We start from the raw sequence: 21,760 nt of genomic DNA on the forward strand, positions 1-21,760 counted from the left end.
CCATTTAGTCAGGCTGAAGGCTTTCCAAAGTGCAAGCATAGGAGTCCAGTTCTGGTTATGACTTAGTAAGCTCCTTTTGGTAGACCCTCCTGCAGATAACAGTTATTAGATCAGAAATATGTAATATAACTAAGATCACTGGGGTTACCCAGAGCAAGCAGATTCTGGAAGGGAATTAACACTTGAGGAAGAGAACATGGGCATGATTTCCTATTTTCATGGCCCCAGTCTGTGCCACGGTTAAAATTCTGAAATAAACTTGCAGTGTTTTTGGCCTTAGCAAAAGTTAAGGCTCAAGGCAGAGATAGCTGTTGGGAAGTGAGAGGAGAATCCTGGAACATAGAGAAGCATCAAACTCTGTGAATAAACTCTACCCAAATCTTGGCAGACTGTTGAACTGTGCATGTACAGAGCAGATTCCAAAAAGATCAGCTAAGGATAAAAGAACTAAATTGTGATTTCATCTACTTAAGACACAGAGTTTGCAGTTTGAGTCAACCAATTTAAATACCTACTAAAACAAAAATAAAGTAAAAACACGCTTCAGAGGAATATAAAGAAATCCAGAGCCTCCACAACATATTTACAACATGCAGCATATATTCCAAAATTACTTATATACAAAGGATCAGGGAAATGTAACTTCGAGTTAAAAGACAGTCTACAGAGACTGACCTGAAGATACTCAAACGTTGGAATTAGTAGGAAAGTATTTGAAACTTTTGTAATTATTACTAATAAAGAAAAGGAAAGTGATGCATAGGAAAATATGTTCACAGAGAGTGAATATTAAATAATCAGGTGGATATTCTAAAGTTGAAAAATATGATACTGGAAATAAAGTGGATGGGCTAAAAGCAGAATAGAGATGACTGAGGAAAGAATCCATGAAATTAAAGATCAGTAAAAATTATTCAGTATGAAGAGCAGAAGAAGTATAAAAGGGGGAAAAGGAATAGCATATTCTCAAGGACCGAGGGGCAGTATCAAAAAATTCAACATAAAGTAATTAAAGTCCCAGAAGGAGAGGTGAAATAATGGGAAAGAAAGAATACTTGCAAATATAATGGCTGAAAATTTCCCAAATTTAGTGAAAGGCATAAATTGACAGAATCAATAACCTCAGCAAATCCCAGTAAAGATAAAGGCAAAACTATGCAAACCACAGGTTTAAAACTGAAGAAACCCATGACTGGGTACTTCATAATCAAACTGTTGGAAGCCAAAAATCAAAGGAAAAATCCAGAAGAAGTCATGTTGCATACAGCAGGGTAATCATAAAGGCCATAGAGAATAGAAAATCATTAAAATGCTGAAAGAAAAATTTGACAGTCCAGAATTCCAGATTCAGTAGTATAGCCTTCAAGAATGAAATTGAAATATCAGATAAAAGAAAACCAAGAGAATTCATAGCTAGCAGGCTTGCACTACAAGAAATGCTGAAGTTCTTCAGTCTGAAGGGAAATGATACCTGGTGGAAACTTGAATCATAAGGAAATAAAGAACATCAGAAATGGTAAATATGTGGCTAGATATTAATCTTTCCCTTTTTTCTTAAAACAACATATACAACTATTCAAATAATTTTAAAGAAGCATCTTGCGGAGATTATCACATAATGTAGATATAAAATCTATACGGTAGGGGCACCTGGGTGACTCAGTGGGTTAAGCCTCTGCCTTTGCTCAGGTCATGATCTCAGGGTCCTGGGATCGAGCCCGGAATTGGGCCTCTTTGCTCAGCAGGGAGCCTGCTTCCCCCTCTCTCTCTGCCTGCCTTTCTGTCTGCTTGTGATCTCTCTGTATATTTAAAGTTTTAAATAAACTTAAAAAAAATAAAGAAAACCTATACGGTAAAACATGGAATGGGAGATAGAGGTAAATGAACCTATATGGAAGCAAGATTTTTATATATTATGTGAAGAGGCAAATTATTAAGTCTAAAATGAGAAGGATGTAGTTTGTAATTCTTAGAGCACTCACTAAGGAAAAAATGTGATGAAGTGTTGCTAAAAAGCTAGCAGAAAAAGTAAATAATCCAAAAGAGGATAGAGGTACAGCTGAACAGAAATAATGGTAGGCCTAATCCAACCATCAGTTTCATTTAGTTTAATGGAATAGGTAATCTGATTCAGATTATCTGATTAAGTTATCTGGAAAAGATACTCTGAATCAGAGATATTATTATCCAGCAATGTCTACATACAGACAGATTGGATAAAAGTAAATGCATGGAGGGGTGCCTGGGTCACTCAGTGGGTTAAAGCCTCTGCCTTCGGCTCAGGTCATGATCCCAGGGTCCTGGGATTGAGCCCCACATCGGGCTTTCTGCTCATCAGGGAGCCTGCTTCCTCCTCTCTCTCTGCCTGCTTCTCTGTGATCTCTGTCAAATAAATAAATAAAATCTTAAAAAGTAAGTGCATGGAAAAAGATATATGTTTTCATCAGTAAGCATAAGAAGGCTGGAGTGGCTATATTCCTATCAGATAAAATAGAGTTCAAGGGAAAGTGTGTTGCTAGAGTTAAGGGAGTCGTTCGTAATGATAAAAAGGTCAATTCATGACATAATCATAAATGTGTGTGTAATACAGAGGTTCAAATACATCAGACAAAAATGGATAAAATTAAAAAAAGAAATAGACAACAATCAGAGATTTTGGCACTCTTCTCAACAACTGATAGACAACTAAACAAACAAAAAAGTAAGTATAGATCTCCACCTGACTACCACAGAATATACTTCTTTTCCCAAGTATACTTACAGACCAAATGCTGGGCCATGAATCAAGTCCTAATAAATTTGAAAGGATTGAAAAAATGCAGAATATGTTCTTTGGTCAAGATGGGATTAAAGTAGAAATCAAGATGTCTAAAATAACCCACACATACTTGAAAAGTCCTGAAACTTCTAAACCTATGTATGAATGAAGAAATGACAAGAGAGAAAGTAATTTGAACTGGAAGATGAAAATAGAATCAGAATTTGTGAGATAACGGTCATAGCTAAGAGGATCCTGGCTGAGGATACATCACAACCAAATGTAATGTGATATCCTGGTTGAGATCCTGGAAGAGAAAAAGGATACTTGGTAAAAAATGAGGAAATAAAATAAGGACTTCAATTAATAATAATGTATCGGGGTACCTGGGTGGCTCAGTGGGTTAAAGCCTCTGCCTTCGGCTCAGGTCATGATCCCAGGGTTCTGGGATCGAACCCCGCATGGGGCTCTCTACTCAGTGGAGAGCCTGCTTCCTCCTCTCTCTCTCTGCCTGCCTCTCTGCCTACTTGTAATCTCTGCCTGTCAAAATAAATAAATAAAAAAAAATCTTTAAAAAAATAATAATGTATCAATATCCATTTTTTAATTATGACAGGCCATTTTACTAATGCAAGATGTAAATAATATGGGAAGCTAGGAGTGGGGTATAGGGTGCTTTACTATTTCTGCAATTTCTATGAGTCAAACTATCCTAGAATAAATAGTTTTATTAATTAGTGCTTTAAAGGGGTGCTCAATCTCTAAACATCTGCCTTTGGTTCAGGTCATTATCCCAGGGTCCTGGGATGGAGCCCCACGTCAGGCTCCCTGCTTGGCAGGAAGCCTGCTTTCCCTCTCCCACTCCCCCTGCTTGTGTTCCTGCGCGCGCTCTCTCTTTCTCCTTTTTTTAAAGTGCTTTAAAAATTTGTAGGATGTAGTTAATGGAATGTGGGAAGTTTATAATTTTAAACACCTATGTTAGAAAAGAAAGGTTTAAAGACAGTGGCCTGAAGTTCTACCTTATGAAGCTAGTAGAGAGCAAGATACTCCTAAAGTATATAGAAGGAAAGAAAGTTAATGGAATGTATAGAGGGAAGTTTATAATTTTAAACACCTATGTTAGAAAAGAAAGGTTTAAAGACAGTGGCCTGAAGTTCTACCTTATGATGCTAGTAGAGAGCAAGATACTCCAAAAGTATATAGAAGGAAAGAAAGAAGACAACAGAAGTAATCAGTAAGATAGAGAAAGACAAGCAATACATAAAATTACAAAGTCAGAAGTTGGTGCTTTGAAAAAATCAATAATGTTGCTAAATCCATAGATACAGTGGTCAGAACACAAATTACTAGTATCAGGAATGAAAGGGATTTACTGGAACAATAAGAGGATATTGTAGGCAACCTTATACCAAAAAAATGTGGCAATATAGCTGGACAGTTTCTTGAAAATAGCTGTATACTAAAGCTGTCACAAGTTGAAACAAGATCTGAAGAAGCTTATATTAAAGGAATAATGATTTAAAAGAAACTTCTCATAATGAAAACTCAGGGCCATAATGATTTGATTGATGAATTCTATCAAGTATTTAAAGGAAAAATAACATCAATCTTATATAAAATTACAGAAAAGGGGAGTTACCTCCAAACTCATTTCCCTAGGTCGGCATAACTCCAATAACTAAAACCTGATAAAGACATTACAGATTTAAAAGAAAATTGCAGAAGTGTGCCCTATGAACAGAGACCCCATATAATTCTGGGCAAACTATTAACAAACCATAGTACATTATGACGAAGTGATTAAGGATGGATGGATAGGTATCTGTCTGATGAAACAAATATAGTCAATTGCTAATGGTAGCATCTAGGTGGTAGATACAGGGATATATGGGAAACTGGGTGTGGGATATTCACTATGAGATTCTGTCAGCATTTTTGTGCTTGAAATTTTCCAAACTACGGTATAGGAACAAAAGGGAATATTATGAGCAGATTTGTATTTTAAAGAGATTTCTCCTGCTACAGTGTAAGGATTAGAAATATACAGGATTACCTGAGAATAGTTTGAGAGAGGATGCTGGCACCATTTAGGAGTGTATTATGTGACTGTTCTTTTTACTTTGGCAGTTTCAAGGTAAATTTGAGCCCTGGGAAAATTTCCAAGCTGTTGGAATGCTGAACTTTTGAATAGTACCAAATTTTGTCTAAGCCTTAATTTTTTTTACTACCTACCTGCTGAGATGTTTGGCTGTATCACTGCCTCATGCACAGTATGCATGAGAGTTTTAATTCTTTTCAGTAAATTTTTTTTTAAAGATTTATTTATTGCAGGGGCATCTAGGTGGCTCAGTCAGTGAGGCGCCTGCCTTCAACTCAGGTCATGATCTCAAGGTCCCAGGATGGAGCCCTGCACCAGGATCCCTGCAGTGAGTCCTCTTCTCCATCCATCTCTCCCACTCCCCCTGCTTGTGCTCTCTCACTCTCTCTCTGTCAAATAAACAAAATCTTAAGAAAAAAAATTTTTTTTGTTTATTTGAGAGAGAGTGCCTGCGCTCCATGGCTTGATGGCTCCATATCTCCATCCCACAACCCATGGGATCAGGGCAGGAGTCAGACACTTAAGCGACTGAGCCACCCCAGTGCCCCCATGTGAGCTTTTAATGAACATTAGACTTTTGACATTTTACAGAGTGATGATAAGCATTTTTTGCAAATTCCAAAATTTGCAGTACTGCTACTTTTGCAGCACATAAATTGCTCTCTAAAATTGGATAAAATATATGGTGACATTTTCAGAGACGTTTTAAAAACCTTGTTTTGGTAGGCAGCAAAGCAAAATTTATTGAGTGATAGCAAAGTGATGGTACAAAGCTCCCAAGGAGGGAGGGGACTTGAAGGGGTTGCCACCCAAGTTTCTAAGTCTAGGGGTTTTTATGGGCTTGTTGGCCGGCTGTTTTAATCTGTCTGATTAACCCTCCCTGTGCCTGTCATCCAGACAGGTTTTTTGTCATCTCTCTATCATATGGGAAAGGGTGGTATAAAATCCTTTCAAGGGTGGTTTCCTCTTAGGGCAGGGGCACCCTTGTCCCTGCCTGCCTGCCTTACAGTTACCTGTCATCATTCTCCCTGCTGAAAGGTAACCCTAACTGCTATTAGGGAAGAAGGGCGACGACTGATCTTAGCTCCTTCCTGCTGGTCACAGTGACGTTGGATGGGGTGGCAGTCGGGGTTCCTCTTGTCCAGATCAGGGGGTCCCCTTGTAGATGTTTGGTTTGACTTCCACGTGAGGCTCCATCTGAACCACTACCATCTGGAGTTTGATGTCCTTTATTGGTTAGTTGACCTTAACAATGGTGGATATCCTGGGTGAGCCTCCATTAGTGCTGCAGGATTTTTTCTCTGGTGCCCACGGTTCTTGGTTACGCCACTTCGAAGAATGAGAAGGTAGACCAGACAGGGTGGTGGGCAGCAAAGCAAGATTTACTGAGTGACAGCAAAGTGTTAGTATAAAGCTCCCAAGGAGGGAAGGGGCCAAAAGGGGTTGCCCTCAGAGACTTAAGTATACGTTTTTAAAGTATATGACAGAGACATTTAGGAAGCTATCCATATCAAAATGCTGAAGTAAATGCTTTACTGTATTACACCAAGACTGTAGTCAATGATTAACGATTTTATAAAAGGAAGAAATAATGAAGATGATTGCTATTACAGTCCTATTTATATAAAGTAGTTGAAGATTATTGAATGTGTTGTTACCAACAAGATGCATGGAAAACAGCTAAGCTTTTTGAGGTGTTGAGCAGTTAGCTAGACTTACTCATTAGCTTGCAGTGATTCATTCACAGAATTTTTTTTTAATTATTTTTTAAGATTGATTTATTTGTTTTAGAGCACATGTGAGCAAACCTGGGGGAGGAGAGGCAGAGGGAGAGGGAGAGAGAGAATCCCAAGCAGATTCCCTGCTGAGCATGGAGCTCTACATGGGGCTCCATCCCACAACCCTAAGATCATGACCAGAGCTGAAACCAAGAGCCGGACACCCAACTGACTGAGCCACCCAGGCACCCCTAGAATTTTTTTTTTAAAGACACATTTATTAAGCATCATGATCAGACTATTACACTTAGCAGTCAAACCACCAAAAACTACATTAAAACAAACAAACAAACAAAAAACAGAAAAACTACATTAAAACCCATTGTTGGACTGCTTTACACTTTCTGTAGGATAGAAACAAAAATAACCTGTTATACAATTAGTGACAATTAGAGTCCTCGGTTTTTTTGCCTGTACACATGAGTATTGTCTGAAACATGGCTTCTTTGCAGCAGGTAGGCCCTGCCACCACTGTTCTTGGCTGAGTTCACAAATCTGTTGTAACCTGTAGCTTCCCTGTCACTTCTCTGGCTCTTTTCTCCTGCTAAACTCTGTTTCTTGGCAGTGATTAAAACCTCCTGCCACTGCTGTAGCTACTGCTGCTGCTGAAACCACCATAGTCACCTTGGTTTTGTGGTTTCACAAAGTACTGACCTCCACCACCATGGGGGCCAGAGCTTCTGTCTCCAGAATTTGAGGATTGATTGTTGTAACTGCCAGAATCATTATAACTTCCACCACCTCTGAAGCTGCTGCTTTCATTACCAAATCTGTCACAGCCATCCCCCACTGCAACCGTATCCACCACCACCTCTACCACCACCAAAGCCACCTTGCCCACTGAAGTGTCCTCCACGACCAAAGTTGTCATTCCCATCAAAACCACCTCCACAGTTTCCAGAACCACTTCAGCCTCTTGGAATGAAGCACTAACCATCATTTGCTGAGATAGGGCTCTCCTTAGTTCACAGTTGGGGCCATTCACAGCATGGGATTTTTGAATGACAGTCTTGTCTACAGAATCATGGTCATCAAATGTTACAAAAGCAAAGCCCTTCTTTTTCCAGTGCCTTGGTGAGTCATGATTTCAGTCACTTCAGTTTTCTGATACTGTCTAAAATAATCCCTTAGATGGTGTTCTTCAGTGTCTTCTTTAATGCCACCAGCAAAAATCTTTCTCACAGTTAAATGGGCACTGGGTCTTTGAGACTCTTCTCTTGGAACAGCCTTCTTTGGTTCCACAGTGGCATACCTGGCAAACCCAAAGCCTCTGGAGAGCTTGGTGTTTGGATCTCTCATTAACCACACAGACTATAAGCTTTCCCCATTGCTCAGAATGTCCGCTCAGACTCTCATCAGTTGTTTCAAAGCTCAGCCCTCTGATTAAGAGCTTCTACAGCTGGTCAGGCTTTTTGGGAGACTCTGACTTAGACATGACAGTAGTGGGAGGAGAGACTTGGCAGGGTCCATGGGCAGAAAGCAGTAATGAACGTATCTCTATGCCACAGAATTTTAAATTTCATGTCATGCAATTTAAGGTTTTTTTTTTTTTTTGAATTTTAAATTTTAACATCAATGAAAGATATATTGAGTACAGGAATAAAAAGTTTTTAAATTATTAAATAAATGCAACAAGCTACCAAGTTATACTTTTTAAAAAGTGTTTATACAAGCTATCTTTGGGCTTAAAACTTAGTTATATGATGACGACATTTGCTAGTATTTTACTGTCTTATTAGGGTTGGTGTTATCCTAGTTTCTTTCTGTCACTTCTCCTTGTAAGATACATTGCTTGCCAAGTTCCAGAATTCCATAAAGAATTGGAACCTGGTAGTAGTTCTGGTTCTGAGTTAAGGGATCAGTGGGCCACCCTGTCCATTTCCTTGCCTGGTGGTGTACTGTGTGAACAGCTTCATTTTTAGGGGCACAACTTTTAATGTGTTTTTCTGGTCACAGCCTTAACTTCTGCTCTTTGTGTTAGCCCTGTGCTTATTAAAAAAGAGTGGTTGGTACATGAACTCTTGGTAAGTGTTGTGTTAGGGCAGATAATATAAAAAGTAGGAATGCCAGTGAGTAAAATGCTGATAAGCTTACGCTCAATCAGTGATACTGAATGCAGGAAATCACCATTCACTTGCCTGGAGGAAAACGCAATGAGGCAGCCAGAACTTAGAACTAGCAAATAGGACAGCTACCCAGAATAAGCCTTTGAAAGTTGAGAGAAAGTACTTTCTGATCTCTGTTACCAGCTTACTCCTTTTTTAGCTGGAAGCCTTGAAACTTTGTTGGGAGGCCCACTGACCAAAGTGAGGACCTCCCAGAAGTGCTAGACATATCTTTGCTCCATAACCTACTGGGCAGCCGAGGGGAAGTGGCAAAAATTTGTTCTGTCACTGAGTACTGTCTTTTTCTTGCCCTGTTTTGCTCATCAGAAATCTGTTGGTTTTTTTGTCAGGGTGGAAATGGAGGCACCAGAAGTTCTCTGTGGAATTTAGAGAAGGGATTCTAATTTGAGTACCACTCCCCCAACCTCAACTCAGTAATTAAGCTTTATTAAAGCTTTATTTAATTAAAGCTTTTTCTTTAAAGTTTTTATTTATTTGAGTAACCTCTACACCCAACATAGGGCTCGAACCCATGACTACAAGATCAAGAGTCGCATGCTCCTCTGACTGAGCCAGCCAGACACCTCTAAGCTTTTTTTTCTTCTTCACAGTTTTACAGTATATCATTGTCCTGGAGAATCTGAGTTGATTTTTTTTTTTAAGATTTTATTTATTTATCAGAGGGGGGGGGGAGAGCGAGCACAGGCAGACAGAATGGCAGGCAGAGGCAGAGGGAGAAGCAGGCTCCATGCCAAGCAAGGAGCTCGACGTGGGACTCGATCCCAGGATGCTGGGATCATGACCTGAGCCGAAGGCAGCTGCTTAACCAACTGAGCCACCCAGGCGTCCCGATTTTAACTAAGTCACAGTTCAAATATCTTAACTATTACTTGTTTTTTCTTTTTTTTTTTTAAGATTTTATTTATTTACTTGACAGAGAGAAATCACAAGTAGACAGAGAGGCAGGCAGAGAGAGAGAGAGAGGGAAGCAGGCTCCCTGCTGAGCAGAGAGCCGGATGCGGGACTCGATCCCAGGACCCTGAGATCATGACCTGAGCCAAAGGCAGCGGCTCAACCCACTGAGCCACCCAGGTGCCCCTATTACTTGTTTTTTCATAATGAATTTTAAGAGATTTGTAAAAAGACTGATCCCTTCCTTATGGTAAGGTCAGGAAGCTCAGATATAACCTACCATCAGACAACCTGCACTTACTTGTATTGCTGGGTGTTTGAACAGTAAAATGAGATAATGTGACAATGTTTCACATAAAGTTCTCTGACACTATTAAACAGTGTTTTCCAGCCTTGAGTTACATAATAAATATTTGGAAAAATATTATAACATTGATATTTGAGATGGGCTACAGTATTATGAGATAGTGATTACTTGGAAGTTTGTCTTTCTGACCTATTTAAGTCACTTTTGAGTGACTACCCTTGCATAGGGATGGGGAGAGCATAGTGAAGTACAAAAATGGAGATTGCAGTGCAATAATTCTGCCTTCACAACTGTATTTCTTTTTACTAGTAAGATATGTGGATGATTCTGTTGTACTGCTTGGGTTTAGAACTTCTTTATATTTTGGGGGCAGGAGTCAAGGCAGGAATCTTTAATGAGTGGAACAGTTGGGTGAAGGAAGAATAGATATAAGATCTTGAAGGCTTATCCCATTGAAGAAGAGATAGCAAAAATGAAAAATAGAAATCAATTGGGACTTGAAGACTAAATACAAGAATCTGAAGGAAAAGAATTAATAATAGGGTTTTTGCCCACCAGTGTGGTAATTGTATTGACAGGATAGTAATTAGGAAGTTGAGAAAAGGTACTTATTATAGGATTTTTAAGCCTATTATAGCTTAGAAATATCAGGTATTTCTCATAGTTGTTTGGAGAAAATTTGAAAGATTTCATAGTGGGTGTTTTTAAGTGGTATGGGAGGAAAACGCAAGGTGGTTAAAGTAAGGACAGCAGTAGTTGAATTTTTATTTACACTTACTTGACTTGTAACCTCTCAAGCACTTCGAGATTACAGAGTTGGGTGGTTTCTATTTCCTTGGCTTCTAATAATTGTTAAGACCTTTATTTTTTTTTTTTTAAGATTTTATTTATTTAACAGAGTTCACAAGTAGGCAGAGAGGCAGGCGGCGGGGTGGGGGAAGCAGGCTCCCTGCTGAGCAGAAAGCCTGACATGGAGCTCCATCCCAGGACTCCAGGATCGTGACCTAAGCCGAAGGCAGAGGCTTTAACCCATTGAGCCACTCAGGCGCCCCAAGACCTTTATTTTTTATTTTTATTGATTTTTAAGAGAGCGAGTGAGAGAGGGAGAGAGCACATGAGCGAGCAAGCTAGTGCAGGAGGAGCAGGGGGAGGGGGAGAGAGAGAATCCCAAGCAAGACCTGACAGAAGACTCTGAGATCATGATATGAGCGGAAATCAAGAGTCAGTCACTTAACCTACTGAGTCACCCAGGTGTCTCCTTGTTAAGTAAGACCTTTAAAGAGAGCAGTGGTTCCCATCTAGAAAGCTGTGTGCTAATTTGAGTATTTCAGAAAACTTGATGGAAATCATGTATTAACTCAGACTAAGGATGTAGAAGTTAAAATTCCTTTGTCTTTGGCTGGAATCCCATCAACATAGTGCTTAAATACTAGGTCTTCTTTATTGATTAAATGCTCTGATAGGAGTTGTATTTCTTGATATTTTTTACAGAAATGAAAATGAATTTATTTAATTCATGAAGATTAGAAAAACAGCTTGTGAAAGGAAAACTAAATAAAAAGAGGGAGTCTTTGGTTCAAAGGTTGATAGAGAATATTTTTTATATGACTATTTATTAGGAGTTGATGCATTTGGCTTTACTAAATAGAAACACAGTTTGTATTATTTTTTTTAAGATTTTATTTATTTATTTGACAGAGAGAGAGAGAGATCCCAAGTAGGCAGAGAGGCAGGGGGAAGCAGGCTCCCTGCTGAGCAGAGAGCCTGATGGGGGCTCAATCCCAGGACCTTGAGATCATGACCTGAGCTAAAGGCAGAGGCTTAACTGAGCCACCCAGGGGCCCCGCAGTTTGTATTTTAGTGCTCAGTTCTCAGTTGACTGACTATGTGAAAAAACCACAGTAGCTGTTGCTAATACCAGAAAGTCAGACTTTTTCATTGACTTTATTGCTTCTAAGTTTTTTTGTTCCTGTTTTGCTTTGGTGGTTAATAACTTGAAGCAGTATTAAAAACACTTCTGGGGCACCTGGGTGGCTCAGTGGGTTAAGCCTCTGCCTTCAGCTCAGGTCATGATCTCAGGGTCCTGGGATCGAGTCCCACATCAGGCTCTCTGCTCAGCAGGGAGCCTGTTTCTTTCTCTCTCTCTCTCTGTCTGTCAAATAAATAAATAAAATCTTAAAAAAAAACAAACAAACACAAGCATTTCTGGACATGGGGGGCCTGACAGCTTCAGTCCAGTGGGGCATGCAGCTCTTGATCTCACGGTCATGAGTTCAAGCCCCACGTTGGGCATGGAACCAACTAGAGAAAAAAATAACAACACATTTCTGGACATATCTTCTTTAACACTGTTTCCCCAACTCTTAGAACAGTGCTTGGTGCTCAATAAATGCTTATTAAATGAAATAAAATATTGCATGTAAACAGTAAAGTTGAAGTAAACATTAAGATATAGGGGAATTAAAAGAATAATTACGTAGTGACGCTGAGCACCAGAGTGATTTATTAATTTCAAGATTTAGGTGATAGTAGCACTACTGGGAGCATGAATAATACTGTATTTATCTCTAAAGGTCTGTTTCTTTGTTGTATTAGCCAGTTGACATTCAGCTTCCTCAAATGGCCAGAGTTTTACCCTATAATCTTATATTGGTGTTTGACCGTTGTTACTGAATAAAATTGTTTCAGAAATTCAGGAGTGATATGAAGTGGGTTACTGCTGAGTGACCAGGAGAAGTGGAAAACCATAGGGCTCTTCCTCACTGGTTCTGCCACCATGTTTCCTAGGAGTTCAAGTTAAATTAGGGTAGTTTATAACTTCATTACCTCACAATTTTTAAAAATTTATTTTTTATTTTTTAAAAGATTTTTATTTATTTACTTGACAGAGGGAGAGATCACAAGTAGGCAGAGAGGCAGGCAGAGAGAGGGGGAAGCAGGCTCCCCAGAGAGCAGAGAGCCCAATGAGGGGCTCGATCCCAGGACCCTGAGATCATGACCCAAGCCAAAGGCAGAGGGTTAACCCACTGAGCCACCCAGGCACCCCCATTATCTAACAATTTTAAGTCCCCTAAGGAATGAACAGGCGAGGAAGCAGATCTCCATTAGAGGCTGGTGGTGTGTGTGTAGAAGGGAAAAGTGCTGCTTGGGAAGTGAAATTAAATTCTCATGTAGGATATTTTTGCAGTGACGCAAGAGGAAAATAAGCTAGTGCTAGAGGATTGTAAAGGAGAACACCTTCTGATCTTAGTCCAAACCCCAGTATTTACTCAGCTCTGTCTCACATTGGGTACCCAAGATAGTTCCATTTGGGCCAGTTCAACAAATGGCTAATGGGGTGCTGTATTGTCAGACAGTGTTTTAAGTGCTAGATTTATACTAGTGAACAACATACACCAAGTCCCTGGAACTAGAATCAAGAATTAAGAGGAAATTTATACTATATGAGGTACTAAGATGCTTGCTTCAGGGTATCTCTTAATATTTAACCACCCCCAATTTACTGGTTATTTTAAAGAAATATTTTATTGTTTCTTAATACTGTGTGGGTTGAAAATGACTCATCTGCATGGTTCTTTAAGTCTTCCCACTTGGGGACCCTCATTGGCAGCTGGGTTTGGAATACCGACAAGGCTCACTCACCCAACATGGCTTCAGATGGTGCTGGTTGTTGTTGGGGTGCTCAGCTGGGCCTCTGTTCTTTTCCCCTCGTCCTCTCCTTGTGGCTTGGGCTTCTCACAGCATGTGGGTAGGTTCTAAAAGGGAGTGTTCCAAATGTGCAAAAGCAGGAGCTACAGAGTTTTTAAGGCCCAGTCTCAGAAATTACTTTGTCGCTTCTATCACATTTTTTTCCCTTTAGATTTGTTTATTTGAGAGAGAGCAAGCATGGGGAGGGGCAGAGGGAGAGGGAGAACCTTAAGCAGACTCCCTGCAGAGTGTGACCTGAGGTAGGCCCCCATCTCACCAGCCCAAGATTGTGATCTGAGCCTAAATCAAGAGTTGGATGCTCAACTGACTGAGCCACCCAGGCCTGCCACATTCTGTTGGTCAAAACAGGAAGGGAAAATGAACCACACTGTTTGGTGGGTGGTGGTGACAAGATCATATTGCAAAAGAACACATGGGGTGGGAGGTAGTGTTGTGGCCATTTATAGAAACAGTCTACTGCAGTGTTATTAAAGCATTTAAAAAATAGGGTCGCCTGGGTGGCTCAGTGGGTTTCAGCTTTCAGCTGAAAGTTTCAGCTTTCAGCTCAGGTCATGATCCCAGGGTCCTGGGATCGAGCCCCACATCGGGCTCTCTGCTCGGCGGGGAGCCTGCTAACCCCTCTATCTCTGCCTGCCTCTCTACCTACTTGTGATCTCTGTCTGTCAAATAAATAAATAAAATCTTAAAAAAAAAAAAAAAAGTAGGTAGAATGCCCAGTGGTCCCATGGATTTGTCTGTTGCTTTAACAGTATTTAGATGAAACACCCAGGGACACCCCTTTTTCCCGTCTCCTCCCACTCTCCAACCTTTTTTCCAATCGCAGCCTTCAGAACCATCTTCTAAGCTGTCCCCTGCCTCTAAGACCAGCCAACACTGTTTTTTTTTTTTTTTTGAATTTTTAAAAAGATTTTATTTATCTGACAGACAGAGATTACAAGTAGGCAGAGAGGCAGGCAGAGAGAGAGGAGGAAGCAGTCTCCCTGCTGAGCAGAGAGCCCGATGTGGGGCTTGATCCCAGGACTCTGAGATCATTACCTGAGCTGAAGGCAAAGGCTTTAACCCACTGAGCCACCCAGGCGCCCCTAGCCAACACTGTTTTTTTTTTTTTTAAAAGATTTTATTTATTTATTTGACAGAGAGAGAGATCACAAGTGCAGAGAGGCAGGCAGAGAGAGGAGGAAGCAGGCTCCCTGCGGAGCAGAGAGCCTGATGCGGGGCTCGATCCCAGGACCCTGGGATCACAACCTGAGCCAAAGGCAGAGGCTTTAACCCACTGAGCCACCCAGGCGCCCCCCAACACTGTTTTTTGAGCTCAGCTCCTTATTGCCAATCAAACCTGAGCTCCCAGTTCTTCAGAATTATTCCACTGAGGTGGGGGCTGCTGCCAACCATCCGGTCCACCTGTATCTGCAGGCTTCCTATACCTCCTTCCCTCTGGGCTTGTATTTTGACCATGATGTTGTGACGCTGTCACTTCTGCAGTTGACTGAGAAGTGTGAGGGTGCCCAGTATCTCCTGACGATGCAGAACGTGGGCAGCTGTGCCATCTGAAAGGACATGTAGAATCTGTCCCTAGAGGAGTGAGGGTGAAACCTTGGACACTGTGGGAGACACTGGTCCTGGAGAAGAACCTGAACAAGGCCGTTTTGTATGTGCATGCCTTGGGTTTTGCCCATGTAGACCCTAATCTCTGTGCCTTCTTAGCCATTTCCTTGATGAGCAGGTAAAACCCACCTAGAAGATGGCCAACCACCGACTAATCTCTGTAGGTTGACTGGCCCCTAGGCTGGGCTGGGCTGGGCTGGGCAAGTATCTCTTCCAAAGGCTCACCCTCAAGCATGCCTAAGAGCCTCTCGAGCCCAGTGGCCTCTGAGGGACCCCTTGGTATCTCCCTGTGTCAGGTCTTCTGCCCGAGCCTCCTCCTGCAGCCACCAGGCAGCTCTTTAGCCACCCTGGAGCTCTCTCCCAAGCCACAACCAAATGGAAACAATAAAGCTTTGTGCAGCAAAAAAAAATTATTTTGTTTATTTATAAATAAATAAAAAAATTAAGCAGTTAATAGGAGGATAGAAGGAGTGGGGAGCAAAAAATACAGTATTGTGTAGGTCAGGAAAGGCCTCCTTGGTGATGCCACATTTCCGATACTGATGGAAATGAGGGAATAAGCCGTGAGGACTATAAAGACATCTTAGGGAAGCATGTTACAAGTGGAGAGAATAGGAAATGTAGAAACCCTAAGGTGGGGGAATCCGTGCTGTGATCAAGGACTAGCAAGGAGGGCAGTGTGACAGGAATGAAGTGATAGAGGCAGTGAGGTGGGGCGTGGAGTCAGAGAGTGGGAGAGGAAACAGATTTTGAGGCCGATGGCAAAGGAAGGACTGGATGTTGTATGAGCGAGATGGGACTCTGTTGGAAGATTTTGCACAATGACCCGAATTAAATTTTAATAGAATCCTGTTGTGAGAGTCCTTGGCTACTGTTTTGAGAATAGACTAAGAGGACAAGAGTGGAACAAAGGAGGCAAGGCAGTAGGCTGGTGGCTTGTGAGCGGACAGGTGAGCTCAATAGTGAGGAGGGGTTGGATTTGGGATGTATTTCAACTGGGGACTGACGAGATTTGCTGATGAGGGTGGATATGGGTGAGAAAGAGGGATCAAGGTTGACTTCCAAAGTTTTTGCTCTAGGTACCCAGAAAACTTGAATTTTCATTCACCAAGATGGGAAGACTGGGAGGAACAGGGTGGAGGTGTGGGAGATGCAAGACTGGGATTTTTAGCTCTGTTAAGGGGAATCTAAGAAGTCATCCCAGGGGAAAAAGGTTACTAAATGTTACTTCCTCATTGCAGGTGTGACGTTGAGTGCTTCAGATCTGGTCACTATGGTACGAGAACGAAAATGCATATTGTGCCACATTGTGTACAGCTCAAAAAAGGTAATACATAGAAGAGGGAGAATCTGTGGCTGTATGATGGATCCCTTTTTTTTTCCCCCAGAGACGTGGAATTTGTAGATGGGTAAAAGCTTTTAACAGTGTCTTATTTATGCTTTTTTCCTATGTCAGAGTCTCATTCTGCTAATTTCTTTCTCTTTAGTGCCTCATAAAGCCAGTAACTGTATTATTAAATCTCTACCCAAAATTTGAGGGTACTCAAAAGTCGATAATGGTAACTACTTTTAGTTATACCAGTTATAGAGAAAAGACCTTAAAATTTGGTTTATTTGGCATTATACTACTTTCTGATGAGCTAAGGATATTAGCATTTTTTTGTCTGTACCTGCATTCTGTTTTCTGCCTTTGCCTGTGAAAAGTGCCCCAGAGCAGAAGTGGTGTTAACAGTACCCTGGATGTCCACAAGGTGGGGATGTTGCTCAAAGAAAAACCACATTTTTAAGCGCTGAAAGAATTTACCTGTTAGGGAAAACGCCCTTGGTTTTTTCTTGTCTTTGTCCTTTGCTTTCAAAGTAGTGCTGCTATCTTTACTACTGAGAAATTGTTTTCTAAGCTTTTAAGACGCTGTGGATTGTCACCGAAAATTCGGAGAACTGGGAAAATTATCATGAGCTAGGTTGGGTGGGGGGTTGGGCGGGGGTTGAGTGAACCTGGAAGAATGTTGGGGAGTAAGGTGGTTTCAGAGAAAGAGAAGAGAGATATCGTAGGTGGGATAACAACATGTACAGAGATGCAGAGGTAGAGTGGAGTCTAAGAGATCTAGGAGTTCATGCGAAGGCTTATCTGATTAAGATAGTTTTGTATGGGGATAGTGGGACTGCAATAGAATTTGTAATTTAAATACAGACAGTCATAAAATGTGTTGAATGCCAGACTGAGGGGTTCAGTTATGATCCATCCAGTAGGCTGGGGAGAATTTTTTCCCCCCAATTTAGGATTTCTGTTAGTGATGGAACAATCAGTTGAGATTCTAAAATCATATACCGGCTGCCTTTTATAAAAGTAAAAGAACTCTTTTAGGTTTTTTTTTTTTTTTAGTAGATTTGTTCACATATTTTAAAAATTTATTTATTTATTTATTTGACAGAGAGAGAAAGATTACAAGTAGGCAGAGAGTCAGGCAGAGAGAGAGGGGACAGCAGGTTCCCTGTTGAGTGGAGATCCTGATGTGGGACTTGATCCCAGGACCCTGAGATCATGACCTGAGCTGAAGGCAGAGGCTTAACCCACTGAGCCACCCAGGCATCCCAAAGTCTTCTAGTTTTAAAGATTTTGACGAGGGTTTATGCAGATTTATAATAAGTAAAAATTTTTTATGGCTCCTTTCAGATTGGGGGGAAATGGGAAATTAAGAAGATGTGAGAAGGATAGCCTGACATTTAGAGGTATGGTGTCAGATTTTCGTGGAGTAGCAGCCTTGTCTAGTGATATCTCATAGTTTTGCCATTTTTAAGTCTTTTCTGCATTTCTTCTACTCTGGTTTGTGTGTTTGTTTATTTAATAAGAATCACCCAGGATCCTTACTTCTTTTTCTTCTTCTTTTTTTTTTTTAAGATTTTATTTATTTGGGGGGAAAGAGTGTGAGCAAGGGAGGGAACACAGGCACAGGGAGTGGGGAGAGGGAGAAGCAAGCAGGCTCTCCACTGAGCAGGGAGCCAGAGGCAGGGCTTGATCGCAGGATCCTCGGATCATGACCTGAGCTGAAGGCAGATGCTTAACTGACTGAGCCACCCAGGTGCCCCTCTACTCTGGTTTTTTTTTTTTCCCCTCTACTCTGATTTAAAACATGTTTTCATTTCTTCATATTTTTCCATGAATCATAATGAAAAATCAAGAGTTGGAAGTCTCCCAACTTGATTTAAGTGTTAAGGTTGATGTGGTCTGGGGAATTTGCAGAATGGGAAAATTCTGATACTGAGTTTTAGATTGATTATCAACTACTGATGTTGAAGTAGTGCTTTCTGCTAGTCTCCCAAACTAGTGTAACCCTGATTTCTCCAAATATACCATGGAGAAGGAAAAGAATCTAAAGTGCTCTAGGTGTGGGGAAAAGCTGTGTACTACATTCCTGGGTATTCTGATGCTCACTAATTTATTTTTTTATTTCAATTTTATTTTTTAAAAGATTATTTATTTATTTATTTATTTGAGGGATGCCTGGGTGGCTCAGTGGGTTAAGCCTCTGCCTTCAGCTCAGGTCATGATCTCAGGGTCCTTGGATCAAGCCCCGCATCGGGCTCTCTGCTTCTCCCTCTCCCTCTGCCTGCCTCTCTGCCTGCTTGTGCTCTCTCTCTGTCAAATAAAGAAATAAAACCTTAAAAAAAAAAAGTTTGTTTATTTATTTATTTGAGAGAAAGGGAGAGCACCAACACGGGGAGGGGCAGAGGCAGAAGCAGGTTCCCCGCTGGGTGCTCATTAATTTATGAAAGACTGAGAAGCCCTGGAGTTAAAAATACTAAAAAAAATTCTGTTGTATTATTCAGTGTTTTATGAATTTGTTCAAATGCCAGATCTTTAAAAAAAAAAAAATTCCTTTCTCCCCTTTCTTTAAAAAAGGGGATTACTCATCAATATTATAAGAACTAAATAGAAGCTTGGTAACTGAGCATTTGGGGATATTACTTTAATTCTTTACCTATGAATCTTTCCTAGCTTATTTTGAAAGCTCAGGTCATTTATTCTTGAGCTTTTTTGCATTTATTCCTTAGAGCCGGGTGGAAGAGAATTTTGCATGTAAATTTAGGAAAAGATTTGTGAAGTGTCTAAATCAGAAATCACCCTAAAACAAATTTTGAATAGTAACATTTTTATAACTGAAGTAGGATACAGAATTGGTTTTTATATCAGAGAATAACTTATTTCAGTGAATGCTGTCTTCATCCGGAAAGGTTTCATTGTAGGAAACAGAACCAGCTTAAATTTAACTCAATAAAAGGGGATTTGGCATATGTAAATCTAAGATTAGATTCTAAAGATCAAACAAAAGGATTCATAATGATTTGAGTAGGTGTTGTCTATTGTTCACGGATTTTTTTCATTCTTGATTATGTCACTAATTTGATTTGGCTTTCAGCTCTGTATGTGTTCATTCTGGTTACTGGCCAGTCAGTTGTAGGTGGGGAGGCATCACAGGCAAAGGTGTCCCCTCCAAGTGAAGCATTTATACAGATAAAAGGAAATGATAGTTTTCCTCAGTAAAATTGTCATTTAAAGGAAATGTTTGGAATCACAAAGCTGTTTGTCACACTGTAGTAGATAATTTAAAGTAAGAATAGGTTACTGGGCTGTTGTATCCTTTTTGACAAATGAATTGTATATAATGAAAAATCTCAGTGCACTAAATGGTTACAGTGTGACATGGTATTTAAAACCTTGGCTTTGGTGTCGTATATTTCAGGGTCTGAGTCCTAGTTTGACCAGTTGATTATCTATGACTCTGAAAGGGCAAGACTGAATATTTTCACAACTGTCCCTTCAATGCCTAGCTCTGTACTTGGTATTTAACAAGCACTGATAAATACAAGTGAGTTAGCTTCTGTGTATCCTTGTATCCTTATGGAATTAGTAATATTCCCTCAGCAGTGTTTTGTAGTTCATTTGAGGAAATGTTTGAGGCACTTAAACACAGGGCACAGTTAATAGTAATACTCAACAATTACAGTAACCCTTTATTATATATGTGAACAGCCATTCTCTAATTATGGCATGCTGCCTACATATATGTCCCCGTGACAAAGGGATAGACATTTACAGCTTTTTTAGTTTTTTGAGGTGTGTGTGCATGTATGTGCACATTTTTAAGTGGAAACTCTTCCCACAGATTCCATTTTCCTCTCACTAAGGATGGGATGGAGGTACAGGAGACCCTAGCAGATTTTCAAACAGTTCATTAGAACCAAACAAATCAGTTGTGGGAGAGTGGGCAGTGAAGATGAGGGCATGATCAAGCTGTGTTCAGAGCAGTTTTAGAAAACTGTTGATCAACCACAGGGAAGTTCTGTTATATCCATAACTTCTACCTGGAATTAATATATCCATGTGTTCATTCAGCGAATGTTGACAACTGTATGCCAAGCCCTGACCAAGACTTGATTAAGAGTTGCAGCTTATTTTTGAGAAACTCTCAGTGGATTGGGGAGAGTATGGAGAAAAGTAACCAAATAGTTGAGAAGTTAAGTGATTTCAGAGTTCTTTTTTTTTTTTTTTTAAGATTTTATTTATTTATTTGACACAGAGAGAGAGATCACAAGTAGGCAGAGAGAGAAGAGGAAGCAGGCCCCTTGCTGAGCAGACAGCCTGATGTGGGGCTCGATCCCAGGACCCTGAGATCATGACCCAACCCAAAGGCAGACCCACTGAGCCACCCAGGCGCCCCTCAGAGTTCTTTTTCAAAATAACTTTAGTAAATTCTTTAATTTGGGATAGAATTTAATAAACCCACATAGGTTTTTCTTATATCTTTGGCCTCCTAAAGACAATATACTTTCTGATCTTTTTGGAAAGCCATTTAAATAGGTTTTTCTTAATAATTCCTTTATTTAAGAATGAAACAATATCAAAAACATAGCTAAAGAATTACGAGGAACTGATTTCAATACTGAATTGAGAAGGGTAACCAGGACAAACACTTCTGAGACAAAGAACTTGAACCCCGATTGTTGATTGAATAGAAAGAGAGGAATTTCTTTTCCCAAAGCAATGCCCCTTAGTTTAATCTGCTTTCTTTAATTTTGAAGGAGATGGACGAACACATGCGGAGCATGTTGCATCACAGGGAACTTGAGAACCTGAAGGGCAGGTATGGGAACGGCTCTCTTCCATCCACTTGTGACTGTCGGGGGATCTGAGTGCTGAGGGTGCCTGCTAGCTTATTTTGTAGTAATCTTTCATGAATGAACATGGTCATATGACACAGAACTATCTTCCAGAATTATTAACAACGACAGTAGTTGTTTGGTATTCCAAAAGGATAAATCTTTGTGCGTCTCAAGTGTGTAGAATTCACAGCAGCTCTAAGTAGTAGGTTGCAACAAAGGTGGTTGGGGATGAGCTAGGTCTCTAGTTATTACATTTTCTCATTCCTCTACCCCAGCATTGAAACTAAGACATTTCTATGTTATTGCCTCAGCAGTGTTACAAATTAT

The 21,760-nt window shown here is 40.4% G+C and overlaps 1 protein-coding gene across 2 annotated transcripts in view; it reads left to right on the top strand.

The window, feature by feature from the left end:
• ZNF106 (zinc finger protein 106) overlaps positions 1 to 21,760 on the top strand; it is a 69,092-nt gene that overhangs the window by 8,395 nt on the left and 38,937 nt on the right. Inside the window, exons 2-3 of one of the 2 annotated variants that reach the window (XM_082735453.1) lie at positions 16,513 to 16,598; positions 21,353 to 21,414. In XM_082735453.1, the coding sequence (XP_082591579.1) occupies positions 16,545 to 16,598; positions 21,353 to 21,414 (116 nt within the window). In that variant the 5' untranslated portion in view covers positions 16,513 to 16,544. The remainder of the gene's footprint in view (positions 1 to 16,512; positions 16,599 to 21,352; positions 21,415 to 21,760) is intronic. The other variant, XM_082735454.1, reaches the window with a different exon arrangement.

Source organism: Mustela nivalis (genome assembly GCF_964662115.1).
Source record: "Mustela nivalis genome assembly, chromosome: 6".
Classification (NCBI taxonomy): Eukaryota; Metazoa; Chordata; class Mammalia; order Carnivora; family Mustelidae; genus Mustela; species Mustela nivalis.